Below are 18,260 nucleotides of genomic sequence, written 5' to 3'. Positions count from 1 at the left end.
AAAAAAAAAAAAAAAAGAATCCCAAGAGCTCCCCTTCTGTGGCACCTTCCCCATGCCAGGTGCTATGCTGAGCCCTTCGCAGATATCATCAGCTCATCCAGGCCTCCCAGGAACCACGTCATTTTACAGGTGAGATAAGATTAGGGAGATTGGGCACTTTGCCCAGAGCCACACAGCTGGAACAGTCAGCGCCAAGATTCCCACCTAAGCTGGCCTGCCTCCAGGATCCTGCTGGTGCCCACTGGTTGGGTGAGACAGGTAAGAAAATCGAGGGCAGGGATGGGCTCAGCTTGTTCCCTAGCCTAGGTCCCTGAGCAAGGCCTAGCACAAAACAGAAATGTCTGACGTTTGAATAGGGGACGGACAAGCCTCCCGGACCCGCTCACCTGCATTAGGGAGGTTGCACGGCTCAGCGATCCCTGGGGGCAGGACACAGACTCGCTGGACAGGGATGTCCAAGGTTTCTTCTTCACTGCTCCAGCAGCAGATGAGGAGACAAAAATACCAAGATCAGATTTGAGGGATCCAAAGGGGGTGTAAACTTGGGGTGGGAGGTAGTACACTGGAGGCTGAGGGGCTGTCCTTACTGGGGTCTGCATCTCCACCGAGGCCTTCGCTGCCCATGGAGGCTGGGCGCCGTAACGCCTCTGAGAAGCTGTGGGGCCGCTGTGGGCCGGAGCCGCGAGAAACTCGGCCCTTCTCTTCCAGAGCCTGTTGGTTGACAGTGCGGAGGGGCTGGCACCAGGAGGCACACGGAGGCCAAGAGGCCCAAGGCACAACAGACCAGGACAAATGAACGCCACTGGCCCCCCAGCCTGGATGTACTTAAGTCCCAGGTAGCAGAAGGGTATGGCCCAGGCCTCAGGGGCCCAGGTAATTACAGAGGCCTGTGATTGGCTAGAGCTCACCAGAGGCCGGTGATTGGCTCAGCCTCACCAGAGTAGCTTGTGATTGGCTCCAGAGGACTAACCCGGGACGTGTCCCTGGCGCCGGGCCGCCCGTTGGCAGGGCCCACGTGTACCAGGTGGTTGAAGTTGGTAGGTGGTGAGATGAGCTTGGAGCGCACAAAGGGGTCCTTCAGCATCTCCCTGCGGGAGGAGAAGGCGTAGAGAGTTGGTGGCGAAGCTCCACCCTCCCTTCGCCCCGCCCACAAGCGGAGGAGGCCCCGCCCAGCCTCAACCCCCGCGTCGTGCAAGCGCACCTGCGCTGCTGCTTCTGCTGCTCCTCCGACACGCGGAAAAAGAAGCGGCGCTTGCTCTTGGTGCGGAACAGCTGGCGCCGGCTGTTGTCGGTGAGGTCCGGGATGTCGAACTCGTCCTTCTCTGTGGGAGAAGCGGAGAACTGGGCTGTGCTCACACGATCCTGGGGCCCAGTCAGCTGGTGTTCAGGGCCACACAGCCACACGTGCGCACTGGTGAACGCACACACCCGTACACGCAAACTCCCTCACCTGCCAGCTGGTTCCTGAGGTAGGTCAGGCGGACCTTCTCGGTGCCATAGAGGAACAGGGAGCCCTCTGGATTGAGGGGCCGCACCTGAGGCAGCAGGCACAGAGGTCAGGCCACGCCCCCACCCCGGTGCTGCCCCAGGGCTCTGGCGGACCCTCACCTTCTTGAGCGGCACGGTCTGCACCCATTCTGCCCTCCTCACGTCAAACACATCGATGGAGTTCTCGCTGAACACTGTCAGGTAGGGGGCCGCGTACCCTGCGGGCACGCCATGCACCTCTGAGCTGTTTCCCCCTCTTGTTTCACAGGGAACATCCTGTCCCCTGCCACAGCACAGTAACTACCACACCCCACGCTAAGGTCCTTCCTCGGAAGACTCCCTGTCGCCCCGCCCAGCCTCCACATCAAATCAGATAACCCTGGACCACTCACCACATGCCTGGCTCAGTTCTAAACACCACATGCTTTTCCTCCCTTAATTTTCTAACAACTCCGAGCAGGTACTATTGTTATAACCCCCAATTTCCAGAGGAGAGAATGGAACCCCTGGAGCCATGTGATGGTCAAGGTCAGGTAACCCAGCTGGTCCTGAGAGCTGCGATTTGGCCCTGGGCAGCTTGGGCGGTATGCAGCACCCAACCCGCAGGCCCCACCCCAAAGAGCCATTGCTCACGAAGGACACTTGCCCCTCTCTTCCAGCCCTTACCCATCATGCTAGTTACTTGTGCATGCACCAGACTGCCCCACCGCCTCATTCATTCATTCATTCATTCACTATTCCACCCATTCCTCCAAACCCGTCGCCCCTGGAGTGTGCCAGCCGGGGCTGGGTGCTTGATGTGGATGAGGAAACCAGCCCCGGCCCATTCTGTGGGACCCCAGTGCACCAAGCCAGTCATGAAGTGGAGGTGACGAGAGCCACGACACAGGTCTGGATGGAGAGGCAGTGGGGCAAAGAGAAGGAAAGGACCAATGATGGGGAGGCAGGGCGGGGAGTATGAAGACAGTGGTGACCACAGCAATCGCGCCTACCAGCTCCAGGCCCTGAGCTGACACTGGGGCTGGACCTAGTTAAGAGTTTGCCAGGTACAAGCCAGGGTTGGTGGCTCACACCTGTAATCCCAGCACTTGGGGAGGCTGGGCGGGAGGATTGCTTGAGTCCAGGAGTTTGAGACTCCCAGCCTCGGCAATATGGCGAAACCCCACCTCTACGAAAAAATACAAAAATTAGGCCGGGCGCAGTGGCTCACGCCTGTAATCCCAGCACTTTGGGAGGCCAAGGCAGGCGGATCACGAGGTCAGGAGTTCGAGACCAGCCTCGCCAACATGGTGAAACCCTGTCTCCACTAAAAATACAAAAATCAGCTGGGTGTGGTGGCATGTGCCTGTGGTCCCAGCTACCAGGGAGGCTGAGGCAGGAGAATTGCCTGAACCTGGGAAGTGGAGACTGCAGTGAGCCGAGATCACACCACTGCACTCCAGCATGGTGACAGAGTAAGACTCCTCTGTCTCAAACAAAACAAAAATTAGCCAGACGTGGTGGCACACACCTGTGCCCCCAGTTACTCTGGAGGTTGAGGTGGGAGGATCACTTGACCCCAGGAGGTGGAGGTGGCAGTGAGTCGAGATTGTGCCACTATACTCCAGCCTGGTGACAGAGGGAGACCTTGTCTCAAAAGAAAAAAAAAAAAAGTTTGCTGGATACAAATGAAAGGAGAGCGGCCCAGGCAGGAGAGGACCATGAGCTCAGCATGGAAAAGGAAGGTCCCCTGCAAGCCACGGAGGCCAGGACAGGGTGTTGTTGGGCTGGAGGATGCAAACTGGCACCAAAGGCCTCCAATACCAGGCTCATGAGTTGAGGCGGGACCTTGTCTGCACCCACACACTGAAGGTGCCTTACCCCAGCCCATGGGCGCTGCTGGCCACAACAGCTCGTGGCCACGAGACTTGCGGCCTGCGCCATCCACGTAGATGCCAGCAGTGGTGAAGAGTAGCAGGAACTCGCTGAGGCTAAGCTCCACGGCACCCAGTGCCTCACCCAGGCCCCCGCGGGATGGTGGCAGCTCCTCAGGCACCAAACCGGCCCCCAGCGCCAATGGCGCAGCCTCGTTGAGCAGCGGGTAGAGCGCAAAGCCACCGGCAGCGCCCACACATAGCCGGTCGCCCAGCAGCTCCAGGCTCTGCACAGTGGCGGGTGCCTGCAGCTCACGGATACGGCGCTGCCAGGGCCCAGGGCCCGGGCCCAGCTGGTAGCAGAGCACCTGGCGCTTGACGGCTACACAGAGCACCGGGGTGCGGGCCTGCAGGATGCTTCCAGCTGCCAGTGCCTGGCAGCCTCGAGACTCGGGGATCTTGGCACCTGCTACCTCTATGTTCTCCAGCTCCGCCAGGGCAAAGAGACGCACACTGGGGCCGCGGCCACACAGCACAACCAGCAGGCCTGCGCTGGGGCTCAAGGCCAGCTGCTGCACACGCCGGCACTCCCCCACCTGGAAGATGTCTGCAGGGTTGGCGAGGGGAGAGTGTCACTGGCAGGTGGTTGAAGAGTGACCCGTCCCCACCCTCCTCGGCCTGCTGGGGCTGCCCCTGCCCACGCCCACCCTAGCCCAGCCTTGATGGGTACCGTTGCTGTGCAGATGGATGACAAAGAGCCCCTCCTCGGTGCCAAGTGCAAGTCGATCTTGGTCTGATAGAGGGAGGGAGAGGGTCAGAGGTCAGAAGCCCACTCAATGACATGGAGATTGTGCAGCCCACCTGCCTTGCTGTGCCTGTTTCTCTTGAGGAAATGGGGGTGGCAATAATCCTGCTATCCCTGCCTCACTGACCCTTCTCTCCCAGTCTGGACAGGCTCTTTCAGAGGGGTTGGGGTAAGGCCCATCACCTTGAGCTGTGCGATTTCAGGTAAGTCATGTCACCTCTCAGAGCCTTGGTTTCCCCTTATGTAAACTGGGGACAACGATGGTACTTTCTCAGAGTGCCTCTGAGGAAGCGAGGAAGCGGGGAGGGTTCAGCAGAGCCCCTTGCTCAAAAAATCCCCTCCCCTCTGGTTCCCGACTGCTCCAGGGACCCACACAACCTCTCCTGTGGCTCCCGCCCTGAGAGCGGGTGCTGGCTCAGGGCCTCAGCTGCCAGGAGACGCCGAGGAGCTCCGTTTTATGCCTCTTTCCCAGCCTCAGTTACAGAAGAGCCCTGCTGAGCCCCAGGTTCAAGGCTGAGCACAAGTGAAGCTCTTGGCAGCTCCACCCAGGAGATGTTATGAGGCTCTGGCTGTTCTACAGCAGTCCCCCAGTGCCCTAGCTTGTAGTGAGACAGCCAGGACTGAACCCTCATTTCTCTCTTTCTAAAGCCTTTGTTCCAGCGGGGCATGGTGGCCCATGCCTGTAATCCCAACACCTTGGGAGGCCAAGGCAGGTGGATCACCTGAGGTCAGGAGTTTGAGACCAGCCTGGCCAACATTGTGAAACCCCGTCTCTACTAAAAATACAAAAAGTAGCCAGGCAAGGGGGCACATGCCTGTAATCCCAGCTACTCTGGAGGCTGAGACAGGAGAATCACTTGAATATGGGAGGCAGAGGTTGCAGTGAGCTGAGATTGCACTGCTGCACTCCAACCTGGGCAACAGAGCGAGACTGTCTCAAAAAAAAAAAAAAAGCCTTTGTTCCTTCCACTCCCTTGAGATTCTTTTGGAAAAAGCAGAAACTGAGGCACAGCGAAATGGAGTGGGGATAAGCCAGGCCCCCTACCTGGGGGCCCAGCCATGCACACAGGAGGCTGGAGCACATAGGTAGTGCAAGGCAGTCTGTGTCTCGTGGCTGCAGGGAATGGGCAGTGGCGGTGGCCCTTGGGACTGTTCCTAGACACCAGCACTCCTGCAGGCCTGGACTGCTCCCTCCAGTCCCCTCCACCAGCTCACCGAGGATGGCAGCACAGAGCGTGTGGGGCAGCAGCGGCAGCCCATTGTCATAGGCCTCCTTGAGTGTGTACACGGGCCGGGGTCTTGGCCGTGCGTCCAGCAGCAGCCGCTGCAGCTCACCCAGCACCTGCAGCCAGCGCTCCCGCTCCCCCTCACTCTCCGCCAGCAGCAGCACAGTGCACATGGTGGGCGGCACTGCCAGCTGGGAGGTCGTCACCTGTGGGCAAGGACCCAAGCTGAAGGGCTATGGGCCACAGCCATCTGTCCTCCCTCCCTTCCCGCCTCCAGCAGCCGCTGCGCCCCGGGGGCCTAGCGTGCACTGTCAGCAGCAGGGAGTAGGCCGGACAGGCATACAGACAACTCCAGAGCCCTGCGACCATTGCCATAACGGGGCAAGGACAGGCCTAGTGGGAACACAGAGGGCCCCAAACTCGGGCCAGGAGGTGAAGGATGACTTCCCAGGGGACCAGACATTTCTTCTGGAGCCTGAGGGACGAGTAACTAACCAGCAGTAGCCAAGTTTAGGAGCTGGGCGCCAGTGCAGGGCCGGCAATTCCGTGCAAAGACAGCTGCGAAGGACCGAAAATGTGGTACACACAGGCACGGGGTACCCTCAGAACTGGAGAGAGCAAGGTGTGGCCAGAGCAGGGAGAGGTGCCAGGGAGAGGGCTGGGGAGGCCTGCAGGGCCAGATCCTTGGGGCCTCAAGGGCTAGGTCAGGAGCACCCCACAGACTATGGGAAGCCACAGTGGATCCGAAATGAGGTAAGACCCGGCCAGGTGCTCTCGTGGAAAGCATGTTGTGGTTGTGGGCTGGCCCAAGAGGGCAGTATGGAGTGGGCAGACAGTGGCCAGAGTGGGAACAGCATGGGGAGGTGGATGGTGGCTGCTCCATCTCATCCCAGGCACTCACCCTAAAAATGCGTGGCAAGTCCCTGGATTGGGCATGGATGACATCAGAGGCCAGAACGGGAGTAGCCGAGAACTGGGGGTCCCTGGGAGGTTCACAGAACAGGTCAGAGGTCTCCCTGTCCCTGACTGCCCACCTCACCACTAGTCCCTTACCCCATGCCACTGCCTAGCACCCACCTCAGATCCAGGACCTGCAGGAGGGCCCCACTGGGCGGGCTGAGCCTCGGGTCAGGGGCGTCAAACAGCAGCAGGCGTGAGTCACTCAGGGCAGCAAACACGCGCTGCCAGCCCCGCCGGACGCCTGAGGGCCGCGGCACCTGGCGGAAAGGCAAGCATAGGAGGGCTGCAGGGGCCCTCAGCCCCCATGCCCGTCTTTCCCTCCCTTGGCCCCCACTCACCGACAGGAAGCCCTCATAGGCAGTGCCTGTGCCCGTTTCGGGGTGTACTCCCAGGGCTGTGTGGAGGAGGTCAGGGGGCACGGGGCAGGGTGGGGCCTGTGGGGCACAGGTTGTGTGACAAAAGTAGCCGCAGGCTGTGGGGAAAGTGGAGAAGGTGGATGAGGTGAGGCTGGGAGGGGACAGCCCCAAACCAGGACTGGGGCATGTCCAGAGCCAGCTTCCCTGAAGCCACAGTGGCACCTGAACTGTCCCTAATTCCTCATCAAGTGAGAAAAGGAACAGAGCTAAGCAGTAGGAAATTTGACCAGCAGGTGCCAGTGACCTTGGGATGGGAGAAACAGCCTGGGTGTGCCAGGGTCACACACCTGGGACCATGGCTGGAGCATAGCGGGTGGGTGTGCGGTGGGGTGGGGACTCTCACCATCACAACCCAGGCCCTGGCGGCCCAGGCCCAGCATCAGAGAGGTACAGCGGAGACACTTGGTCGGGGATGGGAAGCTCCGGGGGCGCAGCGTGTGTGAGCCGGGCTGGGGAGGGGGACAGCCATTACCCAAGGCCTTCCAGGACCCCATGCCCCATCCCTGAGGGGTCAGGCGAGACAAAGGGCTGAGCCAGGTGGCAGTGACCTCCGAGTCCCAGCCAATCTATGGCAGCAGGCAAGCTCATTGCTACCACCTCCACCCCAATTGTGCCTGCTGGCTACAATGCACATGGAGTGTCCCCTCAGGGCCCATTCAGCCTGGCAGAACTGCTTGGTGCCCCCACCCCGCTTGCCCCTCTGGGCACTGACCTTAGCAGGAAGACCTGCTGTAGAGGCTGTGTTGGCAGTGGGCGCTCTGGGGAACACAGCCTGCAGGAGGGCGGGGGAGCAAGTGAGATGGGCAGGGGCGGGGCCCAGCCCCCCCTACTATGGACCCGCCTGTCCTCACCCCCATGCGCAAGCTGCGTCGGCCCTCTGGCCTCAGCTCTGGCTCCCCTCCATGCCTTGTGGCCTCTCCTGAGATGCCAGGGTCCTTGACAGAATCCTTCTGGGGATGGGAGAGAGAGGAGCAAAGTCAAGGTCCCTGTGCCTCTCCCAGGACTCCTCCCCAACAAGCCCCTCAGCCTGGTCCTTACCTCTGAGCTCCGGAAGGACAGGAAGGGAATCAGGGAGTTCAAGGGCTTGGTGTCTGCAAAGAGAGGGTAGGTCACTGGCCTGAGGAACTAGGGGCCAGGAGGGGCCTCAGTTCCCACCTCAGTAAAATGGGAAATGACCACAGGCATGGGGCGGGGCTGGGCAGAGCAGGCACTCAAGAAGTGCTGGTCACAGATGATGGAGTAAGTGGCAGAGTCCAGGAACAGACTCCTGTCTCCACCACCCTGCCAGGCCATCGTGGAGCCCCCTTGGCAAGCGGGAGGCCATGGGGGAGCCTGGCTCTGGGGCAAGCAGTCGGCAGCCACTCACCCCCTGGCCCTCGGGCCCGCAGCTCCTCCCGCAGCATGGCGAGCTCCTGCTGCAGGGCCTGGCTCTGCTTCTCGGTCTCCTGCAGACGGCTGGGGAAAACGGCAAGGGCTCGCCACCAGCCTCTGCACGAGCCCTGGCCCCCAGCGCCTGCCCCTAGCCTCACCGCTCAGCCTGCAGCTGGGCCTCCTGCACCTGCGTCAGCCGTTCCTGCAGGCCCTGCTTGGCACGGATCTCAGCCTCCAGCGCTGACTGCAGCTCCAGCCTAGCCGAGGCCTCCATCTTCTGCAGTCGCCGCGCCTTCCACTGGTGGTCCTGGTGGCCATGGAGCACCCGTATAAGATGGTTTCTAGGCCTGGCTGCCTCAGGGACCCCCTCCTACCAGAGCATCCTGCTACCCATGCCACCCAGCCAGGCTCAAAGCTCCAGCTCAGCCACTGACCCACTGTGAGGTCAGGGAAGCCACTATTTCTCGTGAGCTCAGTGTCCCCACCTCCAGTAGTGACCCTCAGTAGCAGGGATCCTGAGGCTCACGGAAGGTCAGTGACTTGCCCAAGCCAGCCCCCAAGGGCATCTCTGGGGCTCACCAGTGGTCGGGCAGGGAGTGTCTGGGTGCCCACGTTCCTCAACGACTCCAGCTCCTCTGCCATCTTGGTGGCCAGGGCCTGCAGGTAGCCTCTTGAGACCTTCTCATCGTTCACCCTGATTGGGAAGGGGCTCAGGGTCATGGGCTGGGCCCTCAGTCTCGCCTGCCTTCCCCACCCCGACCCACCCCCAGCACCCACCAGCTGAGGATGTCGGCGAGCTGGGCCTCCCAGTTGCTCTCCGTCTCCCGTCGCTCACCCTCCAGCCGCTGCTTGCTCTCCTGCTCCTGGGCCAGCTCTGCTTCCAGCTGGGGCCGGCCAGAGGAAAGGTCAGCCCCAGGCCCCAGCAGTCCTGCAACTGCTATCTCCCTATAGGTACCGCAGCACCCCAAGCCCCATCCATGTCCACCCTGCTCACTGGCTACAGCTTGCCCACCCGCCCACTGGCTCCCCATTGCCTTGTCCATCTGTCATGCCCTCCGTCCGTCCCCCTGCTCACCCGCTCCTGCTCCCGGCTCAGCCTCCGGTTTTCCTCCTGCAGCTGGCACAGAGCCTCCTCCTTACCACTCGGCCTGGGGAGGAGAAGGCCAAGGCCATGACTCCCCACCCAGGCTGGGTCCGGCCCCTCCCTGCCCCCAGCTGCCTGGCTCACCTGTGGCTGTGGGCCTGCTCCAGCTGCTCTCGCAGGGCGGCCACCTCCTTCCTCAGTTGGGCCTCCTGAGGCCCACCCTCGGGGGGTCCCATCCCGTTGGTCTCAGAGGCTGTGTGGATGGTCTTGGGGACATGGAGGGGGTCAGGGCAGAGACCCAAGATGCCATGGCCCACCCGCCCGGGACACAGGACTGGCCGTGAGGCTCTGAGTGGGGTCAGGCTGGTGGGGAAGCGCCTCTTGCCAAGGGAGGAGGACTTGACTACCTTGGCCCGGGAAGACTCCTCAAGGCGTTGCTCCCACTGTCCCTGCAGCTGCATCACCTGCCGGCTCAGGGAGGACACCTGGGCCTCCAGCTGTGAGGGGTGCAGAGGCAGGCCAGTGCCAACTCTGCCCTTGGCAGCCCCTCTGCCCACCTTGCCACGAACTCCAGACTCTGCCAGCCACAGTGGACATGAGGAGGCATGGACTCCTAGATTGGCCCGTCCCAGCCACTGTCCCCTGGGCCCAGCCTCTGCCAGCTACAACTGGGGGGCAGCATCTCCCACCAAGCTCCCCATGCTCCCTCCAGCCACACTGGGGGCAGGGCCCAGATGCTGTCCCTTCCCACCCTGGGCACCTACCTCCCTCTGGGCAGCCCGGGCTTCCTCCAGCTGGGAGCTCAGGGCCTGCGTCTGGATAGCTGTGGCCGCCTCTCTCTCCTGGGCCTCCTGCAGCCTCTGAAGCAGCTCCTCCTGCTGCCCCTGGGCCCTGCAGAGCTCCTGCTCCTGAGCCTGCAGCCCTGCCCGACCCTCGACCAGCTCCTAAGGAGACAGGGGAGGGAGCGGGGAAGGACAAGGCCCAGAGTCAGGCATGAACCATCCACGGAGCCCAGGGCCACTCACCCACTTCACCCAACCCTCACCTGGTGAAGCCGGTCAAGCTCCTGCCGCAGGTCACTGTCCTGACTTGGGCTACCAGGTGTGGGCCCATCCAGCTGGGACAAGGAGGCCTTGTCCCTCAGCATCTCTGCCGGGAAGAGTCACCGAGACCTCAAGTGCTGACGGCCCCGGCCTCTCAGCCCGGGAGCAAGTCTCCTTGGCTTGTTTTCCATACACAGGCTCAGAGAGTGCAAAATGCTCCCCCAGGATCATACAACGTGTCCAGGGCAGGGGCAGGGGCAGGACCTGAGCCCAGGTGGGACTCAGCCCTAGTGGGGGTGGGTGGAAGGGATACCTGACAGCCTCTCCTGTAGGGTCTGCACTTCCTTCCGTAGCTGCTCCAGCTCCCGATGGTCAGTGGGGGCATGCAGGGCCTCTGGAGGGGACGTGGTACCCACAGGTGAGTCCACTCTCGCAGTAGCAGCCTCTAGGGCCAGCACACCCAGGCCCGGCCCAGCCGCTCCCTGTACCTTGGTGCTTCCTGCTCAGCTCCACCTTCTCCTGCTCCAGACACCGGAGCTTCCGCTCCAGGGCAGCCCAGGCCTCAGAGCTGCTCTCAGGACTGTGACTGTGGGGGGAACAGGGGCCATGCATGTTGGTAGAAACCTCACCCCACAGAGTCTCCTTCATCCTCCTGGATCGAATCACTCATTCATTGTGAAACAGCCAGAACAGACCCTGCCCTTGGGAGACCCCAGGCTGGTTCCATGGGTGGCAGCCCAGGGCGGCGGCTTCAGGGCACAGGCTCCCAGTCCCCAGGCCCAGGTTTAAGCCCTCATCCTGGCCCTTACAAGCTGTGTCACTTCGAACCCAATGTATTTTAGCCTCAGTTTCCCCAGGGGAAGATGGTGGTGACAAGGCCTCTCCCAAGGGCTGTCGAGGATAGGATGTGGTGACGGTGGCCCGGCTGGCCCCGAGGAGTGGGGGTCGGACCCATTTCCTTCCACCTCAGAGCACACTGCACCAAGACCTCACTGAGGTCTCAGGCCAGCCCCCTGAATGGGCGTAGGTGGAGATCATCCCATCCATTTTTTTTTTCTTTTTTTTTTTTGGGACAGCGTCGCTCTGTCACCCAGGCTGGAGTGCAATGGTGCGATCTCAGCTCACTGCAACCTCTGCCTCCCAGGTTCAAGTGATTCTCCCTGCTTCAGCCTCCCAAGTAACTGGGATTACAGGCGCCTGCCACCACACCCAGCTAATTTTTGTATTTTTAGTAGAGACGGGGTTTCACTATGTTGGCCAGTCTGGTCTCAAACTCCTGACCTCAGGTGATCCACCTGCCTCGGCCTCCCAAAGTGCTGAGATTACAGTCATGAGCCACCGTGCCTGGTCCATCCATTTTACAGAGCCACAAATGAGGCCCGGGAGCAGTAGTGGCCTTTGAATCCTACACCTCTGGCTCCAGGTGCAGCGCACCCTCGCCCTTCGTGGAAGGCATCATAAGAGCCATGTGCAGTCACGGGGCCCAGCGGGACCTGTGTGTGGCTTCACCAGGACCCCGAGGATGAGGGCTAGAGCACCTGCCATGTGCAGGCACTGGGGAGCCCTTCTGCCCTCCTTCCCAGGGCCCCAGTGGGCTACGTGCCCAGTGTGCTAGGTCAGGCAACCCTGAGCCTCCCACCAGGTGTGTGAGGACTAGCCTCACCTGCCCGAGGTGTAGGTGAAGCCCACAAATGGCAAGTGGTGGCCGCAGAAGGCCCCGTGGGAGGGCGGTGGCAGGGTCCCCTGCAGAGGGAGAGGGAAGGACAGTCAGAGTCCACAGGCCGAGGCCCGAGGCCCCAGGAGTCCCCTGGGACCAGGTGCAACCTCCTCCTGTTCAGGTGGGAACTCGGTGGGGTAACACGGCCCAACCCAAACAGACCCCCAGCTCCCATAAGTCTCCTAGGAGCTGCTGGGAGTTTTCTTCCTTATATGGATTCTAATTAATAGGATGATGCCTATGGTCAGACGGCCTTCCCTTGACACAGCCCACCTCAGTGCAGGCGAGCATGGGGATCCTGTGGGAGATGCTGTCCCACCCCAGTTTGGCTGGAAAAGGCTGGGCCAGGGGACGGCGGCTGGAATGGGTCAGTCTGGGAGTCCATAAACCATAAGCCCTGGTGTCTGAAAGCCTCATCCCCAGCCCACCCCAGGGGACTTCAGAGGGAGGGTCCCCCAGCCAGCAAGAGGGTGGGGCAGCTCCCCTCCTGCAGTAGCCTTTGCCACTCACTGGATGGTTGAGGGTGTCGTCATCCACGTCAAAGTTGGAGGTGTCCATGGGCCCCCGCAGCTCAGGAATATAGGGGGCCATGCTGCTCGCCAGCCGCTCCCAGTCCACGCCTTCGAAGAAAGGATGGTTCCGGAAGTCGTCCAGCCCACCACGGCCCAGCCGCTCTTCCTGGCGACACAGCAACTGGCGGATCAGGTCTTGGGCGCTGGCTGGCACGTCAGGCGTGTCCGGGGGGAACTGCAGGTGGTCCTGTGGGCCAGGGGAGGGGCAGGCTGGGTCAAGTGTCCAGGAACCCAGCCTCACCTGCAGGCATTTCCAACCACACAGACTCGGGGGTCCCACTGCCCCCTCTGGAAGCCCAGAGCCTGGTGTCCAGACCTCGTGGTTCATGATCTTGCCGTAGGTTTCCACCAAGGACTCAGCATAGAAGGGCGTCTCCCCAAAGAGCAGTTCATAGGCGCAGACTCCAAGTGACCACCAGTCACACTGTGGGCCATAGTGGCCCTTGCCCTCCTCCATGGCCTGCAGGATCTCAGGGGAGATATAGTCCGGCGTCCCTACTGCCACTGATGAATCCACCTGTGGGTGGTGGTGGTGGTGAAGCCATGAGGACAGCTTCGGGCTTGGCTGGGGGGTTGGAGCTGCTAGCCCCTCGCGATGGCCCTGTCACCCCTACGCCGCCAGGCTGAACTGCTGCCCACCTGGGGCCTGGGCCTCACCCACCTTCCCTGGGGAGCCTGATGCCTCTGCACTAGGCCTGGGGCCTCCCATTTTCCTGAGAGCTTGGCCTGCCTGGTATCCCCTGCTCCCATTCTTGGAGCAGGGTCCTTACCATGCCATTGGTGTTGAGACGCAGGCAGGAGCCGAAGTCAGCCAGGCGAATGTGCCCGTTCACATCCAGCAGGACATTGTCTGGCTTGACGTCCCTGGGGGATGGCAGGCAGGGAGAGTGAAGGGCTTGACCTGTGTGTAAGTGGCCATTTAGGTACACGCCCAGGTGCACACACACAGTGTGCACCAGCACCAGCTCACACACATTCCTGTGTGTAGGTGCTCATGTGATGAGCAACGTGTGTGTGTGTAGATGATCCCACAGGCCAGGAGGAGGAAGATGGCTAGATGGTAGAAAGGATGTGTGGGGACAACCCTTGGAGGTGGCAGAGTGTGCTGTCGGGGATGCAGGAGTCAGACTTCCCCAGTGCAGACCACAGCTTGGCCACCCATGAGCCGAGTCACCTTGAGACAGGTGTTTCCCTGTGCTAAGCTCTGACCCTCTCAACTGTAGGCCGGGGACAGTAGCAGCCCCTGCCACAGACGGCTCTTTGATTCCAAGGAAGCACACGGATGAGGCACCCAGCAAAGCGCCTGGCACGTGGTGAATGCTCAGCCAACATCAGCTGTCCCCAGCACAGCTGGCAGGGGTTGGGGCCCCACCTGTGGATATAACCCAGCTGATGCAGTGAGTGGATGGCCAGCACCATCTCAGCCAGGTAGAACTGGGCCAGCTCAGGCGGGAGACGGTCCTCAAACCGGCTCAGCAGCGTCAGGAGGTCCCCGCCGGCATAGTAGTCCATCACAAGGTACTGGAGGTGGGGGACAAGAATCAAACCTGGGGGAAGGGTGCATGCAGCCACTTCACTGCTGTCCCACAGGGCTCTAGGAAGGCAGGGCTGCATCTCCCAGCAGCTCTGGGCTGGCCAGTTCCCAGCCAGGGCTCAGGCAGGAGGCACCAAGCCCAGGAGATGGTGGGAAGTGGGAGTCTCTTGGTCCCAAGAGGGGTCTTTGAGCCCAGTGCCCCTGGCCCCAAGGGCCCTCTCCTGTGTCCCTAGGATGCTTCCCTCTAGCCCCGCCAAGTATCCTCACCAGGTACTCCTCGTCTTGGAAGGCATAGTGCAGAGTGGTCACCCAACGGCTGTCCCCTTTCACGAGCACATCCCGCTCCTCCCGGAAACATGCTGTCTGCAGCAGGTTTGGGGAAGTAAGGGGTGGGGTGGGATCAGAACCCAGGATGCCCCCTTCCCAGCTCAGGGGATGGAGAAAGACCCTGTGAGTCTGGGAGCTTGGACGGAGGCCATAGCTCTACTGTCCCCTGTCCGGCTGCGACTGCGCCCAAGCCCACGCTCTATGGCTCTGGGCCTCAGCATGACCATATGGAAAATGGGAATGACTCTGGTTGCTTTCAAAAGAGTTTATTAGGCCTGTAATCCTAGCACTTTGGGAGGCCAAGGCAGGCAGATCACTTGAAATGAAGACTTGGAGACCAGCCTGGCCAACATGGTGAAAAACCATCTCTATTAAAAATACAAAAAACTTAGCTGGGCGTTGTGGCACATGCCTATAATCCCTGCTACTTGGGAGGCTGAGGCATGAGAATCCCTTGAACTCAGGAGGTGGAGGTTGCAGTGAGCCGAGATCACACCACTGCATTCCAGCCTAGGTGACAGAGTGAGACTCCGTCTTAAAAAAAAGTTTATTGTAGGCTGGGCATGGTGGTTCACACCTGTAATCCCAGCACTTTGGAAGGCCGAGGCAGAAGGATCACCTGAGGTCAGCAGTTCGAGACCAGCCTGTCCAACATAGCAAAATCTCATCTCTACTAAAAATACAAAAATTAGCCGGGCGTGGTGGCAGGTGCCTGTAGTCCCAGCTACTCGGGAGGCTGAGGCAGGAGAATTCCTTTAAATGGGAGGCTGAGGTTGCAGTGAGCCACTGCACTCCAGCCTAGTGGACACAGCGAGACTCTGTCTCAAGAAAAAAAAAAAATTAAAAAATTAAATAAAGGATTTATTGTGAGAAAGATAACAAATCAGTGGCTGCTGAGGGTAGCACCCTTTGCCCGGTCTGCAGCCTTGCCCGCCCCCCGCCATGCCCCACAGGCCCTGGCAGCATACGCCTCCCCCACACCCATTTGTAGGGTGCCCAAGGGCCCCCCAGACTCCACACTGACCTCAGCCCTCTTCAGCATCTCCCACTTGTGCAGCATTTTCATGGCAAAAATCTGCCCAGTGTCCCTCTGCCTCACCACGGCGACCTAAGGCCACAGGCAGGACCAGGGTGAGCCCAGCCTGGTGTGAACACCTCCTCCCCACCTACCCCGGGCCCTTTGCTCACCTCCCCAAAGGCTCCTCGGCCGATCACCTTCAAGATCTCAAAGTCATCTCTCTGCAGACGCAGTTCTTTCACCTTTGATACGAAGGGGCTGGCTGAGGGGACACAGGGCAGGACTCAGAGTGCATGCAGGGAGGGCTCCATTCCCCATCTCACCTTGGGCAAGCCAGGAGCTGCCACTCCTGTGAGCCCAGGCAGGGATGACCTCCCGAGGGACAGCCTCAGGCCAAGAGGTTGGCAGGAGCTGGTGCTCCTTTGGCCACCATCAGGAAGTGCGGAAGGTCAGAGGCCGGGCTCAGCTGACTGCCTGGTTCCTGGACCTCCCTGGACCCCTGGCCCGAGACTCTAGGCAGACTCCATCCCAGGGGCTGATGGAACTTGTAGTCCTGTCCAGCCTGCGGTCTGACTCTGCTTGGCCAGGTCACCCTGGGGACCATGGGGACACCATTCCTACCCCGGCTCGCAGTTCTTGGTCCCCTCACAGATTCAGGCCAGGGCCTGTCTTGGGAAACTGGACGGGTGACATTCCTCATCCCAAGAGAGGCTTCTCTCCCATTCAGGAGCTGTGGGCCTGGGTCCGGGGACCCTGTAGGCACAGAGGTACCTGGCTGGGGGTGAGGCCTGCAGCCCCTAGGGCAGGGAGGACAGGCTCTATGCTTCCCACGTGGGGCCCCTCAGTCTGGAGGCATGGATGCCAGTCTGCCAAGGTGCCCACGAGATTCACAAATAGGACCAAGATGCCTTTCCCTGGTGCCAGCACTAGCCCCTGAAGGCGTGAGTGCTCAGGATGCCTCCAGGCCTGATTGGCTGTCTCACTCCGAGTCCTGCCTCCCTGTCTGGATGAGGCTTTGGTCTGGTCAAGAACGTCCTCTTTCCTCACATCCCAGATACCTCCAGGAGGGGCAACTCCAGTCACTCCCAGACCCTTGCCAGACCCGGATGAGCCACAGGTTTTGGGAAGGAATTGGGTCTTAGGGAGGCAGGAGTGATCAGTCAGGATGGGGGACAGCTGTAGTCTGGCGCCCTGCCTCAGTTTCCCCCTGCCAGGAGGTAAACTCCCTGCCAGCTGGGCGGGTCTGTGGGTGGGACAGAGAGCTGCTCCACAGGTTTATCAGGCAGAAGCCCGCAGCGGGGGCGGGGTGGAAACCTCATTACAGAAATGCATTGTCTCTTTCCCAGGTCTGTGTGTGGAGCTGGGGAGGAGCAGCCCCAGGCCTCCCTGTGGGAGTTGAAGCCAGCACCATAGGGACCCACCCGCCAGACAAGGGCCAAAGCCCAGGCCCACAGGCAGGAGGATCCAGGCCCCTGGACAGGCTGCCTAATTCTCTGGCCTCCCACAGGGCAAGGGGGCTCCGGGCAGGAGCAGGGACAAGTAGAGACAAGCAGGAGAGGAATGAGTCACGGCCCTTTGAGTTACCTCGGGAGATTGTCAACAGACGGCCCCCATGCCGGGGTCCCAGGCAGAGGTGCTGGAGGCAGTCAGGGAGGAGCACACATGTGTGTGCAAACACACACACGTGTGTGGGTGTCATGGGGGGGTGACAACAACACAGGCAGACACGCATAGCATGAAGGCATCCCAGGGAGACAGGACAGAGGCCCCGTCTGACTGCCTTGCTCTGGATGGAAGGGTTGGGGCTAGGGGACAACTCCCTGGCACATCTGGGTGGCAGCATCCCCTTTTCCCCAGGCCTTGTGCCTGCCCAGAGCTCAGGAGCGCCAGGAACGCTAGTTGCCCACTGGGCAAACACCTGCCTCACCCCGCCCTGGCCAGGCCCCATGCCTTTTCCCCATGGCCCGGCAGGGTGTGACCAGGGAACCCTCCAGCTGGCGCCAGTGCCCACAGTGGGTTCAGGGTCACCCCGGGCCAGCCACTCCCAATGACTCAGATGAGTGTACCAGGAAAGGTACAGACCCATCTCCAGCCAGGCCCCCCTCCCCGGCCCTGGGGCCACAGCCCCCAGGGAGCTTGGCCAGCAGCCTGAGTCCAGGCTGCAGTGGTCTTGTACGCAGGGAGCTGGGGGTGTGTGTGTTGGCTGGGGGGAAGGTCTGCAAGTGTGCGATACCTACATACAGATCTGTGTGTTCTGCAGTGCCAGTGCGGTCGGGGTGGTCTGCAGCGCTCTCTGGGTCTCTCCGTGAGCTGTGTGTCTCAATGCATCCGAGAGGAATGAGAAACAGACAGCTAGTGTGTCAGCGGGTAACATGCATGAGGGTCTGTGTGTGTCCTGCGTCAGGTGTGGCCTGTGAGCAAGGAATTCTGTACGAGACTCTAGGCGGTGTACTGGGTACATGCGTCTGCGGTCAACACCTGGGCACAAGTTCGTGTGTGCGTGCATGTGTCAGGGTCTCTGAGAGGGAAGGAGCGTGTGTGAGAACTGGAGTGAGGGTGAGGTGTACAGGCGAGTGTGCGGGCCACGGGGGTCCGGTGGTACGCGTCAGGGCCACTGCAGGGAGTCTGCGAGGGAAGCCCGTGGGGGTGCGGGTCCCTGCGGGAGAGTCTGCGGGTGCGGGGGTCTCGGCGCGATATCCCTAGGCCCGCCCCCGCTGCGTGCAGCCCCGCCACTCACCCCAGCTCAGGAACTGCGCCACGCTGCGCTCCCGCCGTAGGGGGCCGCTGCTGAGCTCATGGTGCAGCGCCAGCAGCAGATCTAGAAGGCCGTCGAGCCCCGGGCCGCC

The 18,260-nt window shown here is 61.2% G+C and overlaps 1 protein-coding gene across 1 annotated transcript in view; it reads right to left on the bottom strand.

Moving 5' to 3' along the window:
- The window catches only part of CDC42BPG (CDC42 binding protein kinase gamma (DMPK-like)), a 29,255-nt gene that overhangs the window by 2,213 nt on the left and 8,782 nt on the right, over positions 1–18,260 (bottom strand). Inside the window, 36 exon segments of the mRNA XM_011942773.1 lie at positions 387–472; positions 588–711; positions 971–1,088; positions 1,202–1,322; positions 1,451–1,535; positions 1,609–1,706; positions 3,349–3,948; positions 4,072–4,134; positions 5,362–5,578; positions 6,274–6,355; positions 6,450–6,589; positions 6,671–6,804; positions 7,092–7,197; positions 7,461–7,520; positions 7,600–7,698; positions 7,787–7,839; positions 8,115–8,203; positions 8,278–8,426; positions 8,699–8,813; positions 8,897–9,003; positions 9,195–9,267; positions 9,348–9,469; positions 9,611–9,700; positions 9,968–10,147; positions 10,249–10,352; positions 10,560–10,640; positions 10,735–10,832; positions 11,910–11,989; positions 12,474–12,722; positions 12,852–13,052; positions 13,306–13,399; positions 13,908–14,056; positions 14,337–14,432; positions 15,421–15,504; positions 15,585–15,676; positions 18,152–18,256. Of these exon segments, the coding sequence (XP_011798163.1) occupies positions 387–472; positions 588–711; positions 971–1,088; positions 1,202–1,322; positions 1,451–1,535; positions 1,609–1,706; positions 3,349–3,948; positions 4,072–4,134; positions 5,362–5,578; positions 6,274–6,355; positions 6,450–6,589; positions 6,671–6,804; positions 7,092–7,197; positions 7,461–7,520; positions 7,600–7,698; positions 7,787–7,839; positions 8,115–8,203; positions 8,278–8,426; positions 8,699–8,813; positions 8,897–9,003; positions 9,195–9,267; positions 9,348–9,469; positions 9,611–9,700; positions 9,968–10,147; positions 10,249–10,352; positions 10,560–10,640; positions 10,735–10,832; positions 11,910–11,989; positions 12,474–12,722; positions 12,852–13,052; positions 13,306–13,399; positions 13,908–14,056; positions 14,337–14,432; positions 15,421–15,504; positions 15,585–15,676; positions 18,152–18,256 (4,544 nt within the window).

The sequence above is a fragment of the Colobus angolensis genome, unplaced genomic scaffold, assembly GCF_000951035.1.
Source record: "Colobus angolensis palliatus isolate OR3802 unplaced genomic scaffold, Cang.pa_1.0 Scaffold21, whole genome shotgun sequence".
In the NCBI taxonomy this organism is placed as follows: domain Eukaryota; kingdom Metazoa; phylum Chordata; class Mammalia; order Primates; family Cercopithecidae; genus Colobus; species Colobus angolensis.
This window is presented reverse-complemented; position numbering and strand designations above follow the sequence as displayed.